The 23,642-nt window shown below is 61.5% G+C and overlaps 2 protein-coding genes across 6 annotated transcripts; both read right to left on the bottom strand.

The window, feature by feature from the left end:
• Positions 1 to 1,085: 1,085 nt before the first annotated feature.
• Positions 1,086 to 5,218, bottom strand: NDUFS8 (NADH:ubiquinone oxidoreductase core subunit S8). 3 transcript variants are annotated; one of them, XM_082844648.1, is made up of 7 exons: positions 5,155 to 5,218; positions 4,143 to 4,200; positions 4,003 to 4,053; positions 3,348 to 3,437; positions 3,080 to 3,252; positions 1,354 to 1,482; positions 1,086 to 1,268 (listed from the first exon to the last, which is right to left on the bottom strand). In XM_082844648.1, exons 2-7 carry the CDS (start codon positions 4,198 to 4,200, stop codon positions 1,137 to 1,139), a joined length of 633 nt encoding a protein of 210 aa, XP_082700774.1. In that variant the 5' UTR covers positions 5,155 to 5,218; the 3' UTR covers positions 1,086 to 1,136. The 3 variants fall into 3 exon arrangements, with proteins under 3 accessions (XP_082700774.1, XP_082700775.1, XP_082700776.1); XM_082844649.1 differs by lacking the exon at positions 5,155 to 5,218 and adding an exon at positions 4,455 to 4,538; XM_082844650.1 differs by lacking the exons at positions 4,003 to 4,053; positions 4,143 to 4,200; positions 5,155 to 5,218 and adding an exon at positions 3,579 to 3,835.
• Positions 5,219 to 7,149: 1,931 nt separating this feature from the next.
• On the bottom strand, positions 7,150 to 19,537 carry ALDH3B1 (aldehyde dehydrogenase 3 family member B1; the record flags this gene model as incomplete). Of its 3 annotated transcripts, XM_082844714.1 has the most annotated exons (9): positions 7,150 to 7,340; positions 9,361 to 9,460; positions 11,038 to 11,204; positions 11,908 to 12,294; positions 14,506 to 14,587; positions 15,087 to 15,172; positions 15,495 to 15,615; positions 15,728 to 15,838; positions 19,375 to 19,537. In XM_082844714.1, 9 exons carry the CDS (start codon positions 19,534 to 19,536, stop codon positions 7,150 to 7,152), a joined length of 1,407 nt encoding a protein of 468 aa, XP_082700840.1. The 3 variants fall into 3 exon arrangements, with proteins under 3 accessions (XP_082700840.1, XP_082700842.1, XP_082700841.1); XM_082844716.1 differs by lacking the exon at positions 14,506 to 14,587 and having other exon boundaries at positions 11,908 to 12,025; positions 19,375 to 19,536; XM_082844715.1 differs by lacking the exon at positions 15,728 to 15,838 and having other exon boundaries at positions 19,375 to 19,536.
• Between the last annotated feature and the right edge of the window lie 4,105 nt (positions 19,538 to 23,642).

The raw sequence follows: 23,642 nt of genomic DNA, 5'->3' as shown, positions 1-23,642 counted from the left end.
GCCACTTCTGCATCAGGAGATGGCCCATCCTAGCCTGGTAAGTAGGTCCAGGTGTCAGCAGGGGATCTGAGAAAAGGGGCTTCCTGGTAATGAGCTGGGTAATCTGGGTTTCTTTGCTGCAGGCCTTCTCAGAGCCTTGAATATGCTATCATGCAGTGCCTGTCTCAGAGGGGAGAGGCACTTGGGGCATTTCCCACACTTACTGGTCCCTAGAACACCCTTCCAAGAAGCATCTTGGGAGATCAGTGTTTTGTAAAAAGCACTTTTGGAAATAATGGAGAAAGGGAACTCCAAGATCTCTCAGGCCCGAATTAGTTTTTTCATCAGATGTGTGCTGTGTGATCCTGAGCAGGATACTTCGCCCCTCTGAGCCAGTTTCCTCACTGCTGAGAATGAATTGAAATCCTCTCACACCTCTTAGCACCAAGTTAGAGGGGGCTGTTTCTGGCTACTCTGCTGCCACTGGGCTTGCGTGTGGCCCCAGAAGGAACCATGTCACTTGGCTGGGACTGCAAAGCAGGAAGTCCTGAGCGGCAGAAGCCATGCCAGCAGCCTGGTCTGGGGAAGCTGGGGAGAAAAGCGGATGTGGCTGGAGGAGAGGCAGAGTCAGCTCACAGGCAGCAGGGCCTGGGTCACCCCCTCGTGACTGTCACCCCCCCCCCAGAGCAGCCTTCCCCTGCCTCCCAGCAAGGATGCTCTGGCCTTTCCAAGTTCCTGCTCTTGATGTATTTCTGCCTGCGGCCTTGCGAGAGGCTCTAGGTCCTTAGGGTCTCAGCTGTGGGTGGCCCTCAGGAGAGGACAGGCCCCAGCCCCACCCCTTGGGCACACAGGATTATGGGAACAGTGGACCTGGGCCGACCTCCAGCCTGCGGAGCCTTGGGGAATATGCCCAGGAAGATGTGTGGGCCACACGCTGCCACGGGCCCGGGCCCAGCCACGGGGAGGGCCTGGCAGGTCCCACAGAGTCGCACAGGAGGGCGACTCTGTCCGAGGACCTGGTCCAATGGAGGAAGCCACAGGCCGTGGTCAGGCCGGGGACAGTCTCGGCCTGGACGGCGGACTGATGACAGAGGCGGTGGGGAGGTCAGAGCTCTTTTATTGGGCAGAAGGGGACCTCGGGCCAGCCGGCGGGCCGGTCACCGGTAGAGGTAGTCGGCCTGGATGTTGGCGGCGATCTCGGCCTCCCACTTGTCCCCGTTGTTGAGCAGCTTCTCCTTGTTGTAGAGCAGCTCCTCGTGCGTCTCCGTGGAGAACTCGAAGTTGGGGCCCTGCGAGCGGGGGAGCAGGCGCAGCCACGTCAGGCCCCTCCGAGGAGCTTCCGCCCCGGCCTCCCCCGCCGCGGGGCCCGCTCACCTCAACGATGGCGTCCACAGGGCAGGCCTCCTGGCAGAAGCCGCAGTAGATACACTTGGTCATGTCGATGTCGTAACGTGTGGTCCGGCGGCTGCCATCGGCCCGAGGCTCAGCCTCAATGGTGATGGCCTGGGGGGTGGCACAGGGTACTGTCACCTGCCAGCCACGCTGGCCCCAGGCACAGGATCCAGCCCCCGCCATGGCTCATTCCCACTCCTGCGGGACTGGCCCCCCGGGGCCTACAGAGCGGGCCCTTTGTCATCCACTCTCGGCCCGCGTGTACGTCTCCTGACCCCTCTCCTAACAGGCCGCCCGGCGCGGCTGGGACGTCGGCCTCTGAGCGCTTGCCCTAGCTGACATTCTCTTGTTTGTTAACGGCCAGCACCTCCTCCCTGAGAACGTGAGTCCCACAAGGAGAGGGCCGTTGCCTGCCTTGTTCACCATAGCACCTGCAGACCCAAGGGGTCCCACCCGGTAAAAAAATGCCCCATTACTGTCGGTTGCATGTTGAACAACCTTCCCAATTACATCTAGTTATCCCCATTTAATGGATGAGAAAACTGAGGCTCAGAGAGGTTGAGGGGTTTCCCAAAGCCACATAGTACGTGAGGGGCAGAGCCCAGGCTCAAACACAGGTCCTTAACTCTCACTTCCTGGGTGCACACTTGCACCAGCTGGGGGAAGGGGTGGCCTGGGGCCTCCCACAGCTGGGAGGACCTTCAAAGGGATGTGGCAAAGGCCCTCAGAGGGATGTGGCAAAGGCCCTCAGATGTCCCCAGGAGTGTAATGCCCACCACTCATAGTGGGACCTTTGGCTATTAGCCTCATCTCTTTGTGCCTCCGTTTCCTCATCTATAAAAATGGAGATAATAATCTCTACCTCCTAGAGTTGTTGCAGAGATGAGTCATGAATTTGGCTCAGTGCCTGGTCCACAGCCGGCACTCACTGTCTGGATGCCACCACTGTTATTATTTTTTCGGGGCTCTCCTACGTGCTCCAGGTCGGTGGCTAGACTGGGGACAGCAAGGCCACAACCCGTGGCCTGCAGGACCTGGGAGTGGTCCAGGAAATGAGGCAGGTCGTGGACAGCAGCCATCCGGAGTCACAGAGATGTGGCCTGGAGCGGCCGCTGGGAGGGGGTCGCTGTGTGGACCGTGAGGACCCCTGAGCCTGCTGGGCTCCTGCCGGGCACATCCGCCAGCCCAAGAGCCCCAGCTGTGTCTGTCTGTTTCTGCACTAACAGTCCGTGTGGGACCCTCCGACAGAACCAGATGCCAGGGGCTCAAAGGAGCAGCAACCGGGGGCAGTGAGGGCCTCGGCTGTGGCACACGTGTCCCTGGGTCCGGTCCTGTGGCAGGCACACAGGCAGCGCTCCTGAAACGGCTGCTGCATCCGGGTAAAAGTGGAGACCCTCAGGTGCCGCCTCGTGGCTCGAGGCCTGGGTTTCACGCCCCCGACCAGACCCCCAAGGGCAGGACCCACGTGTGTCACGTGGCCTGCTCAGGGCTGGAAGTTTCCCTCCCCTGACTCACTGCCTCTGAGTCAGCTCCCATTCACGGGGGGAAGAGGCTCAGATCGGGAAAGGGACTTTCTGGGGACACCCACCCGGCAGGGCGCCCAGAGTTTGGGCCCAGGGCTGCCCGCTTCACTCTCTCTGCAGCAGGCTGTGGCCTCCCTCTCCCAGCGGCAGGGGCCGGGGGGCGGTAGTTGGGGTCAGGGGCTCACCTGGGCTGGGCAGACGGCCTCGCAGAGCTTGCAGGCGATGCAGCGCTCCTCCCCGGATGGGTACCGGCGCAGCGCATGCTCGCCACGGAAGCGCGGGCTCAGTGGGCCCTTCTCAAATGGGTAGTTGATGGTGGCTGGCTCTCGGAACAGGTAGCTCAGGGTCATGCCCAGGCCTGGGGGCGGCACAGGCATGGTGGGAGGGGGCCCCTCCTCCCTAACACATCTGTGCCCCCGACCAGCCGGCCTCCCCCCTCCCCCCAGGGCCCACCTCGGATGAGCTCGGTCCACAGCAGGGTCTGAGCTGCCCGGTCGGTCACCGACTTCATGTCCATTGAGGGCTCCCGCATGTTCACATATTCTGCAGGGGAGGAGGGCAGAGAGGCCATGGCAGCAGGCCTCACACAGGCCCTCCCCAAGGACTCCAGATCAGGGAAACGAGGTCTGGCCTCCTTCTAGGTGCAACAGCTGGGCCCCCCAGGGGTTTGTTCATTCACCAAACCTCTCCCGCCTCAGTGAGCACCCTCGAGGCCAGTCTCAGGCCCTGGGCAGTCCTCGCCAGCTTCTCCCTGTGCCTGTGTGGCCAGGAGTTGATGGGGGTTGGAAGGGGCTTGGGTACTGGGGTCCTGATGAAGAGGCACAGCTCCCAGGGCTCACACCTGGCAGCTCCCTCCTTGTCCTACACGGGGAAGGTCTGAGATCACACGGTGTAGCCACATGGAAGGCCCTCCACCCCCTGCAATGACAGACCCGGCCCCCAAGAATCATATTCAATCTTGATCACCATCCTCTTTATACAGAGTGGAAACTGAGGCTCCGAGAGGGCGAGCCCCCAGGAAAGCCAGGACCAGAACACAGGCCTTCTCCCCTGCCTCTGGCAGGACGATGGTCAGAAAGCCTGAGGCTTGAGGCGCCCCGGGACTCACTGTAGGTGGCTGCCACTGTGCTTCTGTGGAGGCTCCGGCCACTGGGATGCCCTGCAAGGATAGGGGTTATGCTGTGCAGATGCGACCTCATGCTAGGAGGCTGGGCCCCTCACACCCAGGAAAGGCTCCCTTGGTCCTACCTGCACGTGCGGCCTGGGCCAGGGCCCGAAGCAGCATGGGCGTGGTCAGGCAGCGCATCTGTGGGCAAGAAGACAGTGAGGCATAGGTGGGTCTCAGACAGGCATGGTTCCCCACCCCCACCCCCGGGAACCCTAGCATTGCAGGAGCCTTGACCCTTGACCCCAGTGCCACTGTGTCAGCTTGTCCCTGCTCACCCCCATTCCTGTCAGAGGCACAGACGGGCTTCCTGTTCCCAGGTGCAGCCCCTCCCGGCCTCCAACCTGACCCAGGTTAACACTGCCACCTGCCACCGGCGTTTATTCAGAGCTCACCGTGCCAGGCACTGTGCTAGGGGTCACACGCACTGTCACTTTGTCCACATGATGACCTCAGAGGGAGGCACAGATGAGAAGCCACAGCTCAGTCGTGTTGTGACTTGCCCAAAGTCACACACTGAGGGGGTGGGACCAGGATGTGAACCCAGGCCAGACCCCTCCCTTTACACCCCCAGCCCTCCCCTGCTGAACCTTTTAAAGGCTTAAATAACCCTCAAGATCAAATTCCTCTCCCCAACATCAAGGTCCTTCTGGAACTGTCTCCCAGCCTGCCAAGTGACCTTGGGTTTTCTCACTTGTGAAATGGGAGGTCACGAGAATGGAGGAGGCTCGAAGATGCCAAGGGTTTAGCCCAGAGCCTGGCACTTAGCCGAGGCCAAAAGTGCCCCTCTCGTGACCTGTGACCTCTAGTGGGACCATTTCTTTTGACCGCTGACTTCAGTGCCAGGCACCCAACCCGGCTCCTTCCCCGCCCTTCCTCATGACCTCTGACCCGACGGGCGCAGGAGGCGCATATGCGCCCTGACGGTGCCGGTTTCCCGCCCGCTGCACGCTCAAGGACACAGAGGCCGCGGGTTCTGAGCGGGCCGAGATAAAGCCCGGGAGCGGAGCCGGCGGAGCCAACGGGGGCCGCACACTCGACCCCGATGCCGCGCTGCCCAGGCTGGGCCTTAACACCTGAGCCCCGAACACCCACCTTGAATCGCTGCCTCTCCTTCCAGGGCCGAGGGGCCTGTCCGTCGAGAGGCGGAGCCTACATCCTGGGATGCTGCCATTGGGCGTGGACTCTTCGTGGTGTGGTCTGATTGGCTGGTGGCGCAGCCGAAAGAGGCGGGATCGAAAAAGTCTTTTCTCCGATTGGCTAGGGGAGCAGGCAGGGGCTTGAAGTGGTGTAGAGCGCCGCCGGGTTGGGTGCGAGAAACTAGTGAGCCGGGACTCCCGAGCTCTTGGAGGCGGGACATCCGAGGCGTGGTTTAAGGTTGCTGCTCCTGTCGGACCCGGCGCCCTGGGCTGGAGGACACCCGCTCGCCCTCGGCGGGGCGTGTATGATAACGGTGATGAGAATCGTAGCCTGTGGTGATTCCTCGCGGGAGCCATGCCTACTCTATGCTAAACCTTCATCCTGGCGTCTTCATTTAATCCTCCCGGCAGCCCTGTGGGGAGGAACGATTAATTTCGCTTTACAGATGGGGAAACTGAGGCACGGACTTGTGTAGTAACTTGGCCTAAGCCTTAGATCTGCGAAGTGCGGCCGCCTGAGCCACTCCTGGATCTGTATGACCCGGGAGCCCCGTCCCTCAACAGCCCCCAAACCCGTGTTTCCTCCCAGTGAATTGTGTGGCAGAGGGACCCCGGAGGCTGCGGACACTGAGAAAGCCCCTGAGGCCGCCTGTGTGTTGGGGGGAGTGGAAGGTGGTCAGGGAGGGCTTCCTGGAGGAGATGATATCCAAGTAGAGCGCAAGGAGGAGTCGAGCAGAACCAGAAGGGCCAGAGAGCATGCCCAGCTTCTGTGCGGAGGTCCACCAGAGAAGGAGGACACATCCAGTGCGTTAGAAGAGGGCAAGGATGGGTTGGCGGTGGGGGGTGGGGGGGGAGCGTGTACAGGGCTGTGCAGAGCCTCCCAAGGATTGTTATGGGTCCAGACTTGTGAGCCAGGGGCACCACTGAAGGGGTTCAGGCTGAGGGCTAGTATGGTCCAGTGGGCTTTGGGAAGATCTCTGAGGAGAAGGGCTGGGCCCCAGGGAAAAAGGGTAGGTGATGGATGGCCCGGGGCACAGCGATTAGTGTGTGGATTGGGGAAGTCTGTGGTATTTTATAGAATCATCAAGAATTACTCAAAGATGGGACTTGGGAGGTGAGAAGGGAGTGTCTAGCAGGAGGCCGGGGAGTCTGGCTTTGTGGCTGAGTGGATGGGGGATCACTCCACGGCATGGGGGCCCAGGAGGATGAGCAGGAGAGGGAAGGGGAGGAGTCCAGTGTGGGACATGATGAGGGGAAGGTGCCCAGGGCCAGCCACTTGGGGGACAGGAGCTAGTTCAGAGTTCCTAAGAGGCCCGAGGTGAAGAGAAGGGACATCCTACTGTGGGCATCTCATCAACCTGACCTGGAGGGAGAGGTGCGGAGAGAGTAGAGGGAAGCAGCCTCCCCCCTCCCAAATGAGGAGACAGGATGCCTGGAGCCTGGAGTCGGCAATTAAGCTCCAAAATTTAATCCTCATGATGATCTCAGGAGGTGTTAAGCACCTCCTCTGTGCAACAGATAGGGAACCAGGCTCAGAGAGGGCGGGGACGACCCAGGTCACAGCAGGCCCGCAGTGTCATGGACCGGATGCCAGGACCCCTTCTGCACCCTCCACAGAAAGGGCACCTTCTGTCCTGAGAGGTGCCCACATCTTCCCTCGTCTCCCGGAACACAGGTGGCCAGCGTGGGAGCAGGAGGGCAGGTTACTGCACTGTTTCCGATGCTCCCAAACCTTGGCCCATCCTGGCTGGGGGGCAGCTGAGGGCCTGAAAAGAGAAGCCCCAGGCGGGAGGAGGGCAAGCACTGGTCTGGGCCGTGGCCCCGGCAGGTGTTTTCCCCCTGTGTCGTGGACCTCAGGTCATGTCTCCACCAGCCTCAGGTGGCCACGGCAGCGGAGGACTCGTAGACATGAGCTGGGAGGGACGCTCGGAGCCCCTGTGCGCAGGGTGGCTCAGAGCAGGGCGCAGCTGCAGCTGCGGGTCTCCATGGCTGCGAGCAGCACCCTCAGGTTGCGTGGAGTGTGGGGCGGGTAGCGGAGAGCGTAGACCTTCTCCAGCCCAGGGCGGCGCAGCAGGCAGGCGCGGTGGTGGGAGAAGGTGTCGAAGGAGAACTTGCCGTGGTAGCTGCCCATCCCACTGGCACCTGTACAGTGACAGGGAACACAGCAGTTAGGCCCCCAGTGGCCAGCCGAGGAGCATCAGACAGACCTGGGCTCTGCCAGTCACACAGTATGACCTGGGTGGGCTACTTCACCCCCCGAGCCTTGGTTTCCCCAGCTGTAAAGTGGGCTAATCATGAGATGCTGTGGGTAAAGGGCTTAGCCCTGAGCCTGGCCCCAGCACCCACTCAAATAAATATTGGGGACACCAGGTGCTGGGGCACGATGGGTAGACAGTGGTCAAGAGTGGATTCTGGGGGGGTGGGGGATGTATTGGGAATTAGGGATTAACGGACACACACTACTCTGTATAAAATAGATAAACAAGGACCTACTATATAGCACAGGGAACTACATTCAATATCTTGTAATAACCTATAATGGAAAAGAATCTGAAAAGAAGAGCGTGTATATATATATAACTGAAATAAAACTGAATCACTGCTGTACACCTGAAACTAACACAACATTGTAAATCAACATTTTCTTTTCTTTTTTTTTTTTGCGGTACGCGGGCCTCTCCCTGTCGTGGCCTCTCCCGCTGCGGAGCACAGGCTCCGGACGCACAGGCCCAGCGGCCACGGCTCACGGGCCCAGCCGCTCCGCGGCACGTGGGATCTTCCCGGACCGGGGCACGAACCCGCGTCCCCTGCATCGGCAGGCGGACTCTCAACCACAACATTTTCAATTAGAAAAAAAGAGAGAGGAAAGATGGAAAGTAAAAAAAAAAAAAAAAAAAAGTGGATTCCAGGGCAGCTGCCCAGGGTTGAATCCCAGCTCTGAAGTGGCCATGTCACCGTAAGCAAGTGATTTCGCCTTGGTCTCCTCCGTGACATGGGGTGACAGTGGCGCCCACCTCCTAGAGTTGCGGGGATTGAGCAAGTGTTCAGACCCACAGACGTGCTGTGTTGCCACGAGTCGCAACGTCCAAGCAGGGAGGCAGCCAAGGACCCGGCAGGGGGAAGCCCAGGGCTCCAGCCTGGTGGGATCAGGCGTAATCCGGGAGGGCTTCCTTGAGTGAGTGGGGCCTGAGGGATGTGGAGGCGACCAGATAAGGTGGATGTGTGGGGCAAGAGGGGCCCAGGCTCGGGGACAGCTCAGGGAGCCTTGGAGGTGGGTGACCGTGGTGTGTCAGGACTTGGGCAGAGCTCTGTGTGTCTGGGGCAGCAACCAGGGAAGCGGGGCAGGGGCGGGAGCAGGACTCCGTGGCCAGACCAGGAAGGGCGGCCTCAGGAAGCTGAGTCAGAGCCCTGGCTCCGTCTGAGGGCCTGGGAGCCGTGGAAGGCTTTGCCAGGGGAGCAGCAGGGTCGGATTCACCTGCAGACAGAGCCCCACGCTTCCCTGAGGAGGGGGTGCTGGGGAAGAGGGTTCCAGAACTGGGGACGGCAGCGGTGCGCAGCCCTGGACCTCCACCACCACAGCATCGATCTCAGCCTGCCGTGCTCCTGTGACACCAGCCGCTCCCCAGGGAGGGTCCAGGCCCACCAGGGCAGCCCGCCAGGACCTGCTGGTCATTTACTCTAGTGCCAGGTGCAGGCAGGTGGCGGGACCGCAAGCCTCTGGCCCTCTCGTCCCCTGAGGAGGAGGTGGGCTCAGAGAGGGGAAGTGGTGGCCTCGCATCACACAGCCGTCAGGCTTGCTGGGACCAGCCTCAGAGGCCAGGACTTCACAGCGGTACTGGGGGCTGCTGGGGCTTGGTGGAGGGGGGAGCCGGCAGGAGCCCCTGTCTCCTGTGCGACATGCCGAGCATGGGACAGAGGGGACACAGGAGGGGTTAAAGGAGCAGCACGTAGCCTCACTGTGGAGTAAAGAGAAGGCCCAAGGCCGCCCTGCGTGTGCTAAGCCCCTGCAATCAGTGATGTTTAAAAACCCTGAACTGTGTATCTGTGGGCCCACCCACATATGTAAATGCAGAGACAGGTATGGAAGGTTCCGCCTCAGACGCTGCAGAGGGGAGCAGGGTGAGAGATGACGGTAAGAGGGCGTGGCTCTGCCGGCACGTACCCACTCCTCCGAAGGGCAGGCTGGCGACAGTCATGTGCATGAAGCCGTCGTTCCCACAGAAGCCCCCACTGCTGGTCTGGGCCAGTACCCGCTTGACCACCTGGGAGACAAGCAGCTATGAGGCTGGTGGCGGAGCTGCCGGGGCCGCGGGGGCTCTGTCCAGACCCCTCAGGGCCCTGGGACCCACTGCAGGGTCTGAGGCCACCGTGAGAGCTGGAGGCGGTGGCTGTGGAGCAGCCTGCCACCCGTCCCCAACTGGAGACGTGTTTCCTGAGCATCCCTTGCTTGTGGCCCATGCAGGTGACTGTGGACACAGACTCAGGCCTGATGGGGAGGTGGGAAACCCAGCATCCTCCTGGGGACGTGGAGGGTGCAGGGTGAGGGGCGGGCAGTCAGGGAGGCGTTCCCGGGAGGGATGTGAGGTGCCTGCTGAGTCTCAAGGCGGGGCAGAGATGAGTAGGAGGGCCCCCCAGGCAGAGTGAAGGGCAGGTGGGGAGGCCAGTGGTGGGGTGGGGCAGGGACGCAGCGGGGGGCCTGTGGGAGGGAGGACAGGGAGGACATTGAGATTTGGGTTTTGGAAACATGAACTTGATCCTTGCTTGACTTAATGAAGGCCCTTCCTCTTCAGCCTGTAGGTGTATTTGAAGAATGAGGGCGGTGGGGTGGGGGTGGGGGACTTCCCTTGTGGCGCAGTGGTTAAGAATCTGCCTGCCAATGCAGGGGACACGGGTTCAAGCCCTGATCTGGGAAGATCCCACATGCTGCGGAGCAACTAAGCCCACAACTACTGAGCCTGCGCTCTAGAGCCCGCGAGCCACAACTACTGAGCCCACTGCCACAACTACTGAAGCCCATGCGCCTAGAGCCTGTGCTCCGCAACAAGAGAAGCCATGGCAATGAGAAGCCTGTGCACTGCAACGAAGAGTAGCCCCCGTTCGCCTCAAGCCCCCGTTCACCTCAACTAGAGAAAAGCCCACGCGCAGGAACAAAGATGCAGTGCAGCCAAAAATAAATAAATAAATTTATAAAAAAGAAGAAAAAAGGGGGGGGGGGAATGATTAGTAGACACTAAACAGTAGTTGCACAAAAACTTGGTTATAGTTAGTTGCAACGTGTGACCCTCAGGTAACAGCTAGGTCGGGGCTTGCCTGCTGGTGGGTGGAGTGGACCCCCATCCGCCGACTCAGAAATCCCACTGAGAGAAATTCCAGGGAAGGGCAGGGGACCAGGGCTCATGCTTGGGCCTGCATGTCCTGGTCATTCATCCTCCCCCAGTCGTGCCATCCCACGTCGTGTGTGCCTTCCATGAGCCAGGCAGAGAAAGGGGACACTGCCGCCACCAGGCCATGATGATGCAGAAGAATGGAGGTGGGGCTGACTTAGAGGGGACACTGGACCCTAGAGAAGACCCTGGGGAGCTGCCGACTAAAGGCCCAGAAGAATGTGGCCTAGATTGGACGGCAGGGGGAGGCCCTGCTGCCCCGAGGAGAAAGGAGAGGACAGAGCCAAGATAGCGCCACCGTCCCAGAGCTCCTATGACTGTCCCCGAGGGACCAGGACGCCCGCCCCTCCTGCCAGGCCCCTTGGTCCACTCTGGTCCTGGTGCCACCTCACCCTCTGCTGACCTCACTCCACCCTCCACTGCTGCCACCCGCTCCCACCTCTGTCCAGCCCCACCTGGCTGCTGTTGGAGAAGGCGTACAGGGCCAGGGGCTTCTCCCGACGGCGGATGAACTCGATGGCCTCGTCCAGGCTCCTCACGTTCATGATGGGCAGGATGGGCCCAAAGATCTCCTCCTGCATCACCGGCTCCGTCTCCCGCACGCCCACCAGCACCGTGGGAGCTGCCCGGGCACAGGGCACGGCTCAGCCCCAGGGGTGGGGCCTCGGGCAGGCAGGGCCCAGGGACCCAGGGCTCCAGGCTCAGGGACGTTCTGGGGAAAGTGATCTCCCCACAGCCCCCAGGAAGTGACCTTGAGGGGCTCCCCGGCCTGACCGGGGCCCGTGGGGCCCAGAGAGCCCCTCAGCCTTGGTCTTACAGTCAGAGGGTGACCGGACCTGAGGTCCCGGGTCCCAGCCTGCTGGGGAGCAGCGTCGCCCTCTGAGCCGTTTGGCCCGGGAGACTGGGGCTGCTTTGTTCACAGCGTAGCGGGTGCTCAGGACGGGCTGTTGAAATTCAGAACCAGGAATCGTGGGCGCATAGGACCTGGGGTCATGGCCCCGTGGAGCAGCAGATCTTGGGGCTGAAGTTTGGAACCTGAGCCCTAGAACTCTGGGGTCTGAGCTTGGAGAATCCAGAGCCTGGGCCAGAGGGCTGAGTCGTGGGGTCACAGGCTCAGACACGGTAACGCGGAACACTGGTGTCACGGAATCGTGGCACCAGAGCCATGGACCAGGCTGGGCTCTAGCAGTGGGGTCGGGGAGCCTCAGGGCCCGAGGTTACAGGCTGGGCCCAGACTCGGGGCCCAGCTGTGGCCCCCAGCGTGGAGGGGCCTTAGCTGGGGTGGGCTGGGAGTGGGGCACAGTGGCAGGGAGGGCGGGACTCACCGATGTAGCGATCGCTTTCATCGGTCTGGCCCCCGATGGCCACGTGGCCACAGCTCAGCAGGCCCCGGAGCCGCTGGAAATTCTTCTCACTGATGATGCGGCCCAGGTCTGGGGAGCTCTGGGGGTCTTCGCCATAGAAACGGGTGATGGCACTCTGCAGGGCGGGCAGCAGTCGAGCCTGCATTTCGGGGCTGCACAGGATATAGTCGGGGGCCACGCAGGTCTGGCCGGAGTTGAAATAGCGGAAGAAGGCCACGCGGTTGGCCACGGTCTGGGGGTCGCAGTTGTCGTCCACGTAGCAGGGGTTCTTGCCCCCCAGCTCCAGCGTGACGGGTGTCAGGTGCTTGGCGGCGGCAGCCATGACAATCTTGCCGACTCGGGGGCTCCCTGGGGTGGAAGGAACCAGAGTGGCTCTCGGTCACTTGGGCCAGGTGGGATGGCCTCAGCCCAGGGCTGGGACCCCTCAAGGGGGCTCACTCCCTGCCCTGCGGCTCCCTGGAGAGACAGTAGAGTAGAGGGCGGGGTGGGGGTGGGTGGGGGTGGGCGGGGGAGCGTGGCCCTCACCTGGCTTTTCCTTGTCAGTTGCTGCTGCACTGGGACCTTTTTCAGGTCGTCCCCCTCCCCTTCCTCCCCCACTCCCCCACCAGCCCCCCCCCCCCCCCCCGAGGAGCTCTGCCCACAGCTGCAAGCCAGGCCCAGCTCCCTGTCCTGACCTGCCCAGGTAGACAGCCAGGAGCCCCCGTCTCCCTGCTTCTGATCCCAGCTGGGCCTGCAGGCGACTCTTTCTAACCTGCTGCCCTAAGTCCCTCCCCACTCTCCACTCTCCTCTGAAAGTAACTCCTATGGCCCGGCTCCAGCTCTAGCTGGTCCTCATTTGGGTCTCCCCTCCCTGACCTAATCTGGCAGCCGTGGCGCCCTCCACACCCACCGTCTGCCCCCCCTTCCCCCGGGTCCCCACCTCTCCTCTGGGCTGGTGTCCTGGGTCTCACAGTCCCCTCCTCAACTCAGCCACCCCCAAACACTCCTGACAGCGCCCCCAGGCCTCGACACACTCTTGCCCACGCCTGGCCCAGGGCCCCACGCTGCCATTCCTGTCGTGATGTGATAACCCTGGCCTTTCTCGCCAGCCACCGTGGCCCGAGGGAGCCCAGAGCCCAGTCACCTCTCTGGTCTCACTTCCTCCTGCTTCCCTGCCCTCGTTCCCTCCCATCCAGGCCCCCTTGTCGGCTGAGCCAGCCCCAGGGGCCTTCCCCTACCACGGCTCCTCCCTTAGGTCCTCCTATCTTTGTTCAAACACCTCCTAGTCTGTCCCGCCTTCCTGACTACGCCCACAACTGAATTCCCCACCTCCACCCTGGTCACCTTTGCACGGGCTCCATGACAATGGAGGAGGCTTTAGCCCTGCTTTATCCCAAGGCCTCGCCGTGCCCGTCTGCGCTCTCAGTAAACATTCACCGAGTGAGTGAGTGAGTGGCTGCTGCCCAGGCCACGTGCTGTGACGAAGGCTTCCATTCATTCATTTGTCCTTAAGACAGGCCTGTGACTTGGGGATGGCCCCTATCATACCAATAAGGAAACTGAGGCCTGGAGAAGTCAGGAGATTATGGTGGAGCAGCTTCGGGCGGTCCATCGGCCTCTGCACAGACTGCCTCGGGGACCTGGCGTAGAAGCTGGCCTCCGGGGGTCTGCCTGCCTTGTCTCTGCACCCTCGGTCCTGGGGGGCCAGGGCCCAGAGTCCACTGAGCTTCGGGCTGTGATGGTGGAGGGTGGTCAGGTGCCCCGCCACCCCCCACCCCGGCTTCCTTCTCCTGGTGTTTCCGGCCCCTGGGAATCTGTAGGAACAGCGGAGGACCCTGGCCCCTCTGCTCCCACAGTCGCCCTCCCTGTCTGTTAAGGTGGCAGCTGGCAGGCCTTGTCCTGGGCTCGTGGCAGGGTCTGGGGAGGAGAAAGGCAGAGATGGCACGTCCCCTGCTCTGATGGGGACAAAGTGTGCAACACAGGAGGCGGGTCCCCTCCTCCCTCCTCCAGGGCCTCGCCTTGTCTGTATCCTCCACCCTTTCATCTCTTCTGGAAACTCCATCCTGGTCACTTGAAGCTAGGTGGTGTCTGGACCACATGGGCACATGTCAGGGTGATGGCAGGTGACCTCTGGGAGCAAAATACAGCCTGCCCCAATCCTGGCTAGTGCAGTGGGCACTGCATCTTTTTGTCACCCAAGCCCCCAAACCCTCATCTGTCCAGCCCTCCAGAAGGGCCGTGGGCGCAGGAATGAGCACCTGGCACAGCGGGAGCTCAGCAAGGACAGATGCTGTGATGTGTGAGGTGGTGAGTGGTGGAGAGGCCTGTTTCCGGGATGGGGCCCATCCCTCCCAAGGGTCCCCAGGGGTCCGGGGCTGCTCCCCAGCCTGCGCAGGGAGAGTGGAGCAAGCTCGTCCTGGGGCCGAGAGCACCACCCAGCACTTGCCCCAGTCTGCATCCTCCCTGGCTGGCTGGCTGCTTCTGTCCCTCTCTCAGAGTTGGGGATAAGACCCCTAAGGGTGGGGCCGGGCAAGCTTCTCACCTCTCCCATCCCGCACGACCCCCAGACTGGCTCCTCACCTGTGAAGAAGATGTAGTCGAACTTGTGCTCCAGTAGCTGCCCGGTCTCCTGGGGCCCGCCCAGCACCACGGCAAAGCAGCTCTGCAAGCCAGACGGGCGGCGGGCTCCCTCTGGGACCCCAGCCTGAGAGCCCAGAGGGCACCTGCCTGCCTGCCTGCGTGCCTGGGACGGCTCCCCCCTTGCCTGGGGCCCGGGCTCCAGGTGGGCTGGGTCGGGGGCAGTGGGGAGCGGGGAGCTCCCCAGGGGCACTAGGCACAGGCAGTCCTAGCCCAACAGGTGTAAGGTTGGGGCCTGGCGGGTTTGGGGTTGGGACTGAGGCCGGGGCTGGGCCAGCAGGGCCGACAAGAGACAGACAGGGACCCCCGGGGGACAGGCCCCACCCCTCTGTTTCACTCAGAGGGAAACAGGCTGAGAGGGGCGGTGACCTGGCCAAGGCCACACAACCCAGAGGAGGCAGGAGTGAGGCTGGAACTCAGGTCCTGTCTGAGGAGCCACGCCAAGGGCTGCCCGGCCCAGCGGGGCCTGCTTAGCCCTGCTCAGCCCCAGTGTAGCTGCTTGTTCTGTACCTGGCCCTGCTCACCTGGTCCAGGTATCGGGGCAGCACCTCGGCCAGGACCTTCTCAGTGCTCTTGCTGACCTCCGAGGGCTTCAGCACCACACAGTTCCCTGAGGGGCGGGGCGGGGAGAGGGGGTGGGGTAGGGTGGGGAGGGGAGAGGGGGGCCAGTTGTAGCCACTCCCCATCTCCATGCAGTCCTCACACCTGCAGGGCAGGTGCCGGCCTCACTCCACCTTCAGGTGAAGAATATGGCTCAGAGAGGTGCCCTGCCGGCCCCAAGGCCACACAGCCTGCGGATGGTGGGCCAGATGGGAACCAGGCCTTCTTAGCTACCTGGTGCCAGCTCCCCCCTCCTCCCTGGCTCTGTGGGCGGCTGTGAGGCTGGGGGGATGGACGGGAGGTGGAGGGAGAAGGTGGTGCTTCCCTCTCACCTGCTGCGAGGGCGCCCACCAGGGGCTCTAGGCTCAGGTTCAGAGGGTAGTTCCAGGGGGCGATGACGAGCACCAGGCCGAAGGGCTCCTTCCGGATGAAGGCCGAGTCCAGCTGTGTGGCCTGGGTCGGGGCCAGAGTGATGGTGAACGGTGAGGTGCCAAGACCCCAGCCCCTCAGCACCGCCTGTCACCCAGAGAGGCTGCCTGCGGCCCTGACGCCCAGGGTCACTCACCAGGTTCCTGGGCACTTTCTCATCCTTCATCCAGGCCCGCAGGTTCCTAAGGGCCGAGTTAATCTCGTTCTGGCTGATGCTGATTTCAGACACCTCTGACTCGAAGGCTGACTGCAGGGGAGGGGGAGGGGCAAGGGCAGGGCTTGGGCCAGGGGACCCAGGATCCGCAGGTGGCCGGAGCCCTGGGGTGGGCAAAGCCTCCCCAGGCAAGGTCTGTCTTATTCACTCATTCATTCATTCATTCACTCCATGTTCACTGAATGGTTAGAGTGCGTGGGTGCCGTTTCTGTGCTGGGGATGCAGCCGTGACTGAAACAGACAGAAAACCTGCCCCACGGAGCTGACATTGTAGGGGCACGCACGGTCGACGTGATGATGAGAACGCTGACTACTCCATTAGGACGTGACAAGCGCAATGGGAGGATGAAACAGGGTAAGAGGGATAGAGACTGCTGGAGTGTGTGTGCGTGTGTGTGAGTGCATGTGCGCATGTATGTGTGTGTGTGTCTTTGCTCTATTTTATATAAGATGGTCAGTGCCAGCCTCTGGGATGGGGTGATATTTGAGCAGTGAGGAAAGGGAGGGAAGGAGCCCATGGATACCTGGAGGCAGAATATTCCAGGCAGATGGTATGTCCTGTGCAAAGGCCCTGGGGCGGGTTCAGGCTTGCTATGTTCCTGATTAGCAGGGAGAAGAGTGGGTGGGGTGACGAGGCCAGGCAGCTGGGGTGAGGACTGTTGAGCAGAGCAGGGACAGCCTCTAACTTAAGTTTGAACAGGACTGTCTGTGTGGCCCTCTGTGGCCTGCTGTGTGGATGTCAGTCTGCAGGGGACACTGGGGACAGGTGTCTCTGGGTCACTGGGGACTGGTCACTGGGGACAGGTGTCTCTGCCATCAGTTCCCACAGCCCAGGGGCCAGGGCAGATTTCAAGGGCAGGAGTCGGAAAAAGGAGACAATCAATAGGGCTTTTGTCCTGATCTATGCCGGCTGGCAGGCCTGCCCCACCCCCACGAGGGAGGAGGGAGCAGCCTGTGGGCTGCAGGCAGCTGGAGGCCCATGGCCTAGGACACAAGAGCCAGGCTGTCCTGATGCCTGAGACTCAGCCATTATGGTGCAAGTTCCTTCCTGTCAGAGGAGAGGGCGATGGGCCCAGGAGTGCCAGAGCTGAGCCTTGGGGGGAGGGGGAGGGCGCAGGGGCCTTGGGGGGAGAAGCCACGCCCACCAGCGCTTCTAGGGGCTGAGCCTGCTTCAGGCATGCCTTCTACTATGTCTGTGTCCACAGCCCACACTCCTGCCCAGCGAGGTCTCCTGTGACCTGACTGAGGTTTGGGCCTGTTTGAGGGCTAATCTGAACCCCGCTGAATGTCAGGAGTTTGGAAGAGTAGCAGCTGTTTTGAGCCAGGGTTCTGTGCCCTTAGGCAAGAACGCGCCCTCTCTGAGTCTCCTCTGGGGGTGACTGGGTGTGACCACCTCTACCTGGAAGGGCTGTTGGGGGTTAAATGGGACGATTTGTGCAGGTCAGACAGGGCAGATGCTGCCTGCTGGGAAGGCGGGGGACAGGGCTGGCTGAGCCCAGAGGGAGGGACCAGGCCAGAGGCCGGGACCAGATTGGATTTTCTGGGCTGCTGCTTCCTTTGTGGGGCGCCGGCTCCTGGAGGCTTGAGGGTTGCAGGCAGGAGGTGAAATTTGAGCCATAGGGAGAACAGGGACCAGACAGACCATCGGGTCAGGTCTCACGGAGGCAGCCAGGCCAGGCCAGCTGGTGGGCAGGGCAGAGGCTCAGTGGGGTGTCAGTCCCCAGGGAGCCCGACATGCCAGGGTAGGGGGTGTGAGCCCCCTCTGTCCTGGACCAGGTCCAGTGAATGGACACTCCCCACAGGGAGGCAAAGCCAGGCCCCTTGGGTGTCAGAGAGCCAAGGAGAGTACGACCCGGCGCCCTGGTTTCATAAATGGGGTAGCAGACGATTCCAGAAATGGCAGACGAGGGAGCCCGGTCTCACCTGGCTACAGTCCTGGAGCGTGGTGATAAACAGAAGGTTTGAGGACCCCGAGAAAGGGAGTAGGCGTCACCAGGAGGCCACGTCCTCAGGACAAGTCCTTGTGGCCAACTTGTGCTACCCCCGTGAACGGGGGTGCCCTGATCCATGACCCCAGGTGCCACGAGATACTAGTCTCGAAGTGACTGCTCTGGACACCTGGCTGGGTGCCTGCAAATCAGGTGGGGCCCAAGGAGGCTGCAGAGGGCCTCCCAGGCCTGCCAGTGCCGGCATCTCTTTCATGAGCTGGGTGGGGCCAGCAGGCCCACCAGAAGGGCAGGGGAGGCAGGAGGGCAGAAAGGGATGACCCCAGGGTTCTGCTCATGAGCTCAGGAGGTTTGGGGAGAAGATGAGCTCAGCGCTCAGCACGAGCCAGTGTGGGACTGCTGCAGCCCCCTGGGGACAAGTGGTGACCACAGGGGCTGGCCGGCAGCCAATGTGCACCATGGGCCTGTCCTAGGTGTTAAGTATCAAAACAGCACCTCACCAGCTGGTAAAGAGGCACAGCCTTGGAGAGTTACAGGTGGTGAGGGGCCAGTGGGGCATCAGGGGTGAGCTTGGGCACCGTGCCCTTTGTGGCAAGCTCGAGGGACATTTTGTCCAGAGACGAAGCCCCTGGACAGTTGTCCTAGGGCAGCGGCAGCCACACGGGTGGGCCCTGCTGGCTGAGACGGTGGAAGGCTGCCTACAAGGAAGTGTATTTCTTGAGGTCCTGCTGTGGCTGCTGCTGGAGATGGGAGGGGCTGAGCCCCCAGGCCTCCAGCGTTTGGACAGAGGCCATGATGCCCACGGTACCTAGTGAAGCAGAAGTCCTCCACATGCGGCCCTAGCGGTGTGACCCAGCTCCCTGGACCTCATCCCTTGCATACCTCTGCCTCTTCCACTCCCCTTCAGCCACTCTGGCCTCCTTGCTGCTCCTCAAGCACAAATACACCAAGCACCTCCTGCCTCAGGGCCTTTGCACATGCTGTGCCCTCTGCTGTTTCCCCCCTTGTCCACGTGGATCCTTCCCCCTCCTCCTTCAAACGCCACTGTCTCAGAGAAACCTTCCCTGACCCCCACATACAAAACCGCACCCTGACCCTGGCCCTCTCTCACCCCCTTCGCACTGGGAGTGTCTCTCCATGGCATTCATTACCATCCAACAGGCTGTGTATTTATTCACTGTCTAGTTGTGTCTCTCCCCAGGAGCCCAGCTCCCTGGACACAAGAACTTTGTTTTATTTGTTGTATCCCCAGAGCCTACAACAGTACCTGGCCCATAGTAAGTGTTCAATAAATAGTAGTGGAGTGGGGGAATTCCCTGGCGGTCCAGTGGTTAGGACTCCGCGCTCTTACTGCCAAGGGCGTGGGTTCAATCCCTGGTCGGGGAACTAACATCCCGCAAGCTGCACCGCACGACCAAAAAAAAGAAAAAAATAGTGGAGTGAATGAAGAAATGAATGAATGGGTGAATGCAGAAGAGCGGGTTACGGCACAGGAAAGGAGGCGGGGTTTGACGGCTTTTAGTTCCCCCTTCATGGAGGATGCAGCTGCCCCCATCCCCCCTGTCTCAACCTCCCCACCCCTGCCCTCCTCCTCCCACCCCTGCCTGTCCCCCCACAACCCACCTTGTGCAGGTCCTGCGCCAGCGCCTCCTGCAGAAGCTGCTTGTTCTCTTGCAGGAAGCGGCTCAGGCCCTTCAGCTGGGCAGCCCGGAACTCGGCCGGCCGCGTGCACCCCGAGTCGAAGGCCTCCCGCAGCCGCTGCAGCGTGTCCGCGAAGAGGTCCATCCTGCCGAGCAGGGCAGCGTGGGCCGGGGCGCCCCACCTCCAGGCGCCCTCCACCGCCCCTGCCTGCACCCATGTGGGCCCGCGGGCACCCCCATGGGGACTCACACGTAAGTGCAGGGACCAGGGCTGCCCCACCTACACATACACACAAACACACACACAAGGGGCACACTTGGACACCCACTGACAGAGCTACAGACCACACCTCTTAACCAGTGGGCAGGAGGGTTCTGGACCCCAAGGCAGTCACGGGACTGGGTGTGGGCTTGGGGGACAGCTACTCCGTGGCCCCTAAGAGTGAGCAGGGAGCCAGGGGGTCACGCTTCTTCCTGCCACCCGGAAATTAGCCCTAAGCCATGGCCCCCACCCTACTCCGGTGCCCCTCCTGGAGACGGGTAGCCCTTACCCCAGCAGGTCTGAGTGGAGTAGCCAGGGGAGTTTGGTAACTAGAGGCGGAGTCCACCAACCACCACTTTGGGACACTCCCAATACGAATGTTCTGTTCCCACTGTCCCCAGCCTGGGGGCCCTGCCCAGGGTGGCCAGGCTGGCTGGTGGTGGCTCAGAGGGCTGGGTGACAGGACTCCTCTCCCTGTGCCCCAGCTCCGCAACAAGACTGGGAAAGAAGAACCCCACCTCCCAGAGGCCCTGCTGCCCATCCCAGCCCCATTGGCCACAGTGTTGGAGAAGCAGGGAATGCTGAGGGGTGAGGGGTGAGGGGGCAGTCAGGCCTCCATGCTGTCATCAGCCAGGCCTGGCAGGCAGGGTAGGGGCTCTGACATTCCCCTGGGCGCCCGCCTGCTTACTTGAAGTTCATCAGAGGAGCTCTCTGATGCACTTAGTCCTCGGCCTGGTGCCAAGGACCAGTGGGGACCCTTTCCTCCTTCTCTCTCTGACTCACTTCTCTTCTGGTCTCTGCTTGACTGATGCCTCCTTCAGGCAGCCCACCATGATTACTCCCTTACACATTCTCACAGTGGGCCCTTGGCTCTGCTCCCCACCGCACTGTGTCATACCTTGTGATAAATACCTGGTTTCCTTCTGTCCACCTCCCTGCCCCGCCTCCCCATCCCTCTCTTTCCTCTCCCACTGGACTGGGCAGCAGGACCCCTCTTTGCCTACTTAACTTATCATTTGGGGCTTTGTGCCCCAATCTCCTCATCTGTTAAGGTCACCCTTCCACCTACCACCTGATGGGTGTTTATCAAGGATGAGACCATGCTGGCCAAGTCTAAGCCCAGGACAGGGCGTCAGTGCCCTCAGGGTTGCCAGCTATTGTTAAGTGACTACTGCCACCACGGCCCTAAGTTTTCTGGAGGACTCCATGAGCTGTTCCAGCCAACAGGATGGCCTGCCCTGATGGGCACTCTGTGCTGAGAGCCTGCTGGAGCCCTACGCTGTCCCCATAGGCATGATGGGGGCCAAACTGACCCCACAGGCCTCCTACTCTGATCAGGAGAAACGGGGCAGTTGTCTCGGGCACAGGGCGGGCACCACATCCCCCAGAGAGGGTGACTGTAGCAGAACAGGGACATCATCAGAGCCCCTGTCACTCCAGGCTTGTCCCCAGCTCCAACCCTCCTCCAGAGAGGAAGGCATACTGGCCAGAGACCCAAGAGCTAAGAGACTTGCTGACCCCTAAAGCCGCCACCTGAGCTCAAACCCTGACCCTGCCTCTGTAGCTGTGTGACCTTGGGCAAGTCACTCATCTTTTCCCTGCCTCAGTTTCCATGCCTGTAAAAAGGGGATGCTACCGTTCCACCACATGAAGCACCGGCCATTGTGTGCATGGTAAGAGCTTAATAATGGTCAGCTGTGGTTATTGTTACCAAGTACTCAACAAATATTTATCCCTCTTCCTTCCCCCCATCCTCTCTCACCTTCAGACTTCTGCTGATGGATGCTGAGGGCAAACCACACCCGCCCCTCTCCCGCCTCCTCAAGGTTCTTTGCACTTTCCTAAGAGCCTGCAGAACCCACAAAAATGTAAGGCACGTCCCTTGAAGAGGGCATCTCCGAGTACAGTGTGGGGTGGGGAGCTCTGCGGGGGTGGAGGTCTGGTTGGAACATTCCAGCAGCCTCTCCTGGCAACACTGAGGCCAGCTCACACCATATTGCAGTTTGGTCAGGACCGAGGCCCCAAGGGGTGACTGCTGCAGGGCAGGGAACTGGACTCAACCCAGGTAAGCAGATGTGCAAGGCTGCCTCGGGCCTGGGGGGACCCCGGGCCTGTGACCTCACAAGGGAGCTGAGCAGCCACTGTGGACACACAAATGAGGGGGTTCCTTCATCGGGTGGTCTGGGGGTCCTAAGCCCACCTCCCTGGGAGTTGCTAAGTCACTTGATGTGACAAGGGATGGGCCTGGTTCCCCGGGCCCCAGGGCCAGCCACCTTCCCTCAAGGCCATGAGCCCGGGGATTCTATAATAATAATAATAATAATAGTGACTAAGCACTGACTGTGCCGGGCACTGTGCCAGCGTGGGTGCCTGATGTGAGTGCAGCATAGCTTTTGGCTGGCACCCCTGTAGGAAGCTGAGGCCCAGGTCACGGGGCATCAAGGAGGGAGACAAAAGGGGCGGGCACTCAGGTCTGCTGCCTCCAAACATCATCAGGGAACAGCTGCTGCCCGAGCCCCGTCCCTGGGCCCTGGCTGGTCCTGCAGATGAGCCACCTCCCAGCCCCCACCTCTGCCCACCCTCTCATCCTTTCTGCCTCGGTTTCCCTGTCTATACAACAGCCCTTCTAAGAGCACCCTCTGTATGACGTGTCGGGGGCCTGAGGACCTGGGTCCAAATCCCAGCAACTCTGCTTATTAGCTAGGAGACCTTGGGCAGGTGGCTTGGCCTCTCTGTGGCTCACTCTTCCCATCTGTGCAATGGGGATGGTGTCTTGTAGGTACCCCATAGTGCTGTGAAGTGCTTGGTGCAGGGCCGAGCCCCGTGAGTGCTCAGTGAGGACGGCTCTGAACGATGGTTATTCAGACTGCAAAGGACAGCTGTGCTGGGGGGTCTCGGGGAGGAGACCCTGGGGTGGGAACCCGAGGAGACCTTGGCCCAGTGTGGGCACCAGGGAGGCAAGGACATCAACTTGAGACCCAGGTGGGGGCAGGGATGCGGGGCTGGGAAGAGTGACAGAGGTGAACATGGTGGTCTGAGGGCCCAGGGGACCCCCATCAGGCTGTCAGAAGGTGGACGGCACAGGGCTGCCTCGAAGGCTCTGCAGGTCCCAGTACCCTAGGGTCTCCAATCTGATCTCCCCTCCCTGCCCCGTGGAGCCTTAACCTGGATTTTTACAAGGTCTCCCAAACTCTGGGGAGCGGCCCCCTCCCTTCCATGGCGGGTGTGGGGAGCTGGGGACCAACCCTTGGCCGTGGGCCAAGCCAACCCCCGCCCCACCGCACGGAGAGGCTGTGCCCCCGGCTGCCTGACGCTGGCAACCTCGCCTTCCTGGACCCCGGCAGAGTCCATTCCCAGGAACGCGACCGCTCAGAACCGCTCACTGCATAGCCCACCCCAGCAGCGGGCATGTGTGGCAGTTGCCCAGGAAATGTGTTGCCAAATGGATGCTTGACCACCCCCCCAGGGACAGGGGTGCATTCCTTCCTGGGGCGGCCGGTCCAGAGCAGGGACTCTTGGCCTCTCTGCTCTCTTAGGCTGGGGCAAACGGAACTCCCTTCCCCCTTCCCCTTTCTCCTCAGGCGAGCAGAAAAGCTCTGAGAAGACAAAGCTAGTCCCTGTGCGTGGCCGTGAGTGGCCAGGCTTTCCAGGACTGACGGCAGCCCAGAGTGCCCAAGCCAACCTGCCAGCGGGTCCCTGGCCCTGACTGCTCGCTGCTATATCCCCAGCCTCTGCAGAACACCGTACCTGAGACCCTGCGAAGCTGCCCTTCCTCCTGGTTGGCCCTGTTCTACCCAGCTGCCCTTCCATTATGAAATGTGCAAGGCTGGGCCAGCCCCTGGGGTGGGGCTGTCCTGGCCTTGTGCCTGACTTTGACTCTGGGCTGGCTGGAGGCTGCAGGCTGAGATTTCCCCATCACTTCCCTCAGGGGCCTCTAGATCCTTTCCTGGACCACAGAGAAGGAGCCAGGGCGCAGAGAGGGCCAGCAC

The sequence above is a fragment of the Leucopleurus acutus genome (assembly GCF_964270905.1).
Source record: "Leucopleurus acutus genome assembly, chromosome: 8".
Lineage (NCBI taxonomy): Eukaryota > Metazoa > Chordata > Mammalia > Artiodactyla > Delphinidae > Leucopleurus > Leucopleurus acutus.
The sequence above is the reverse complement of the archived record's forward strand: the minus strand, read 5'-3'. Positions and strand labels throughout refer to the sequence as shown.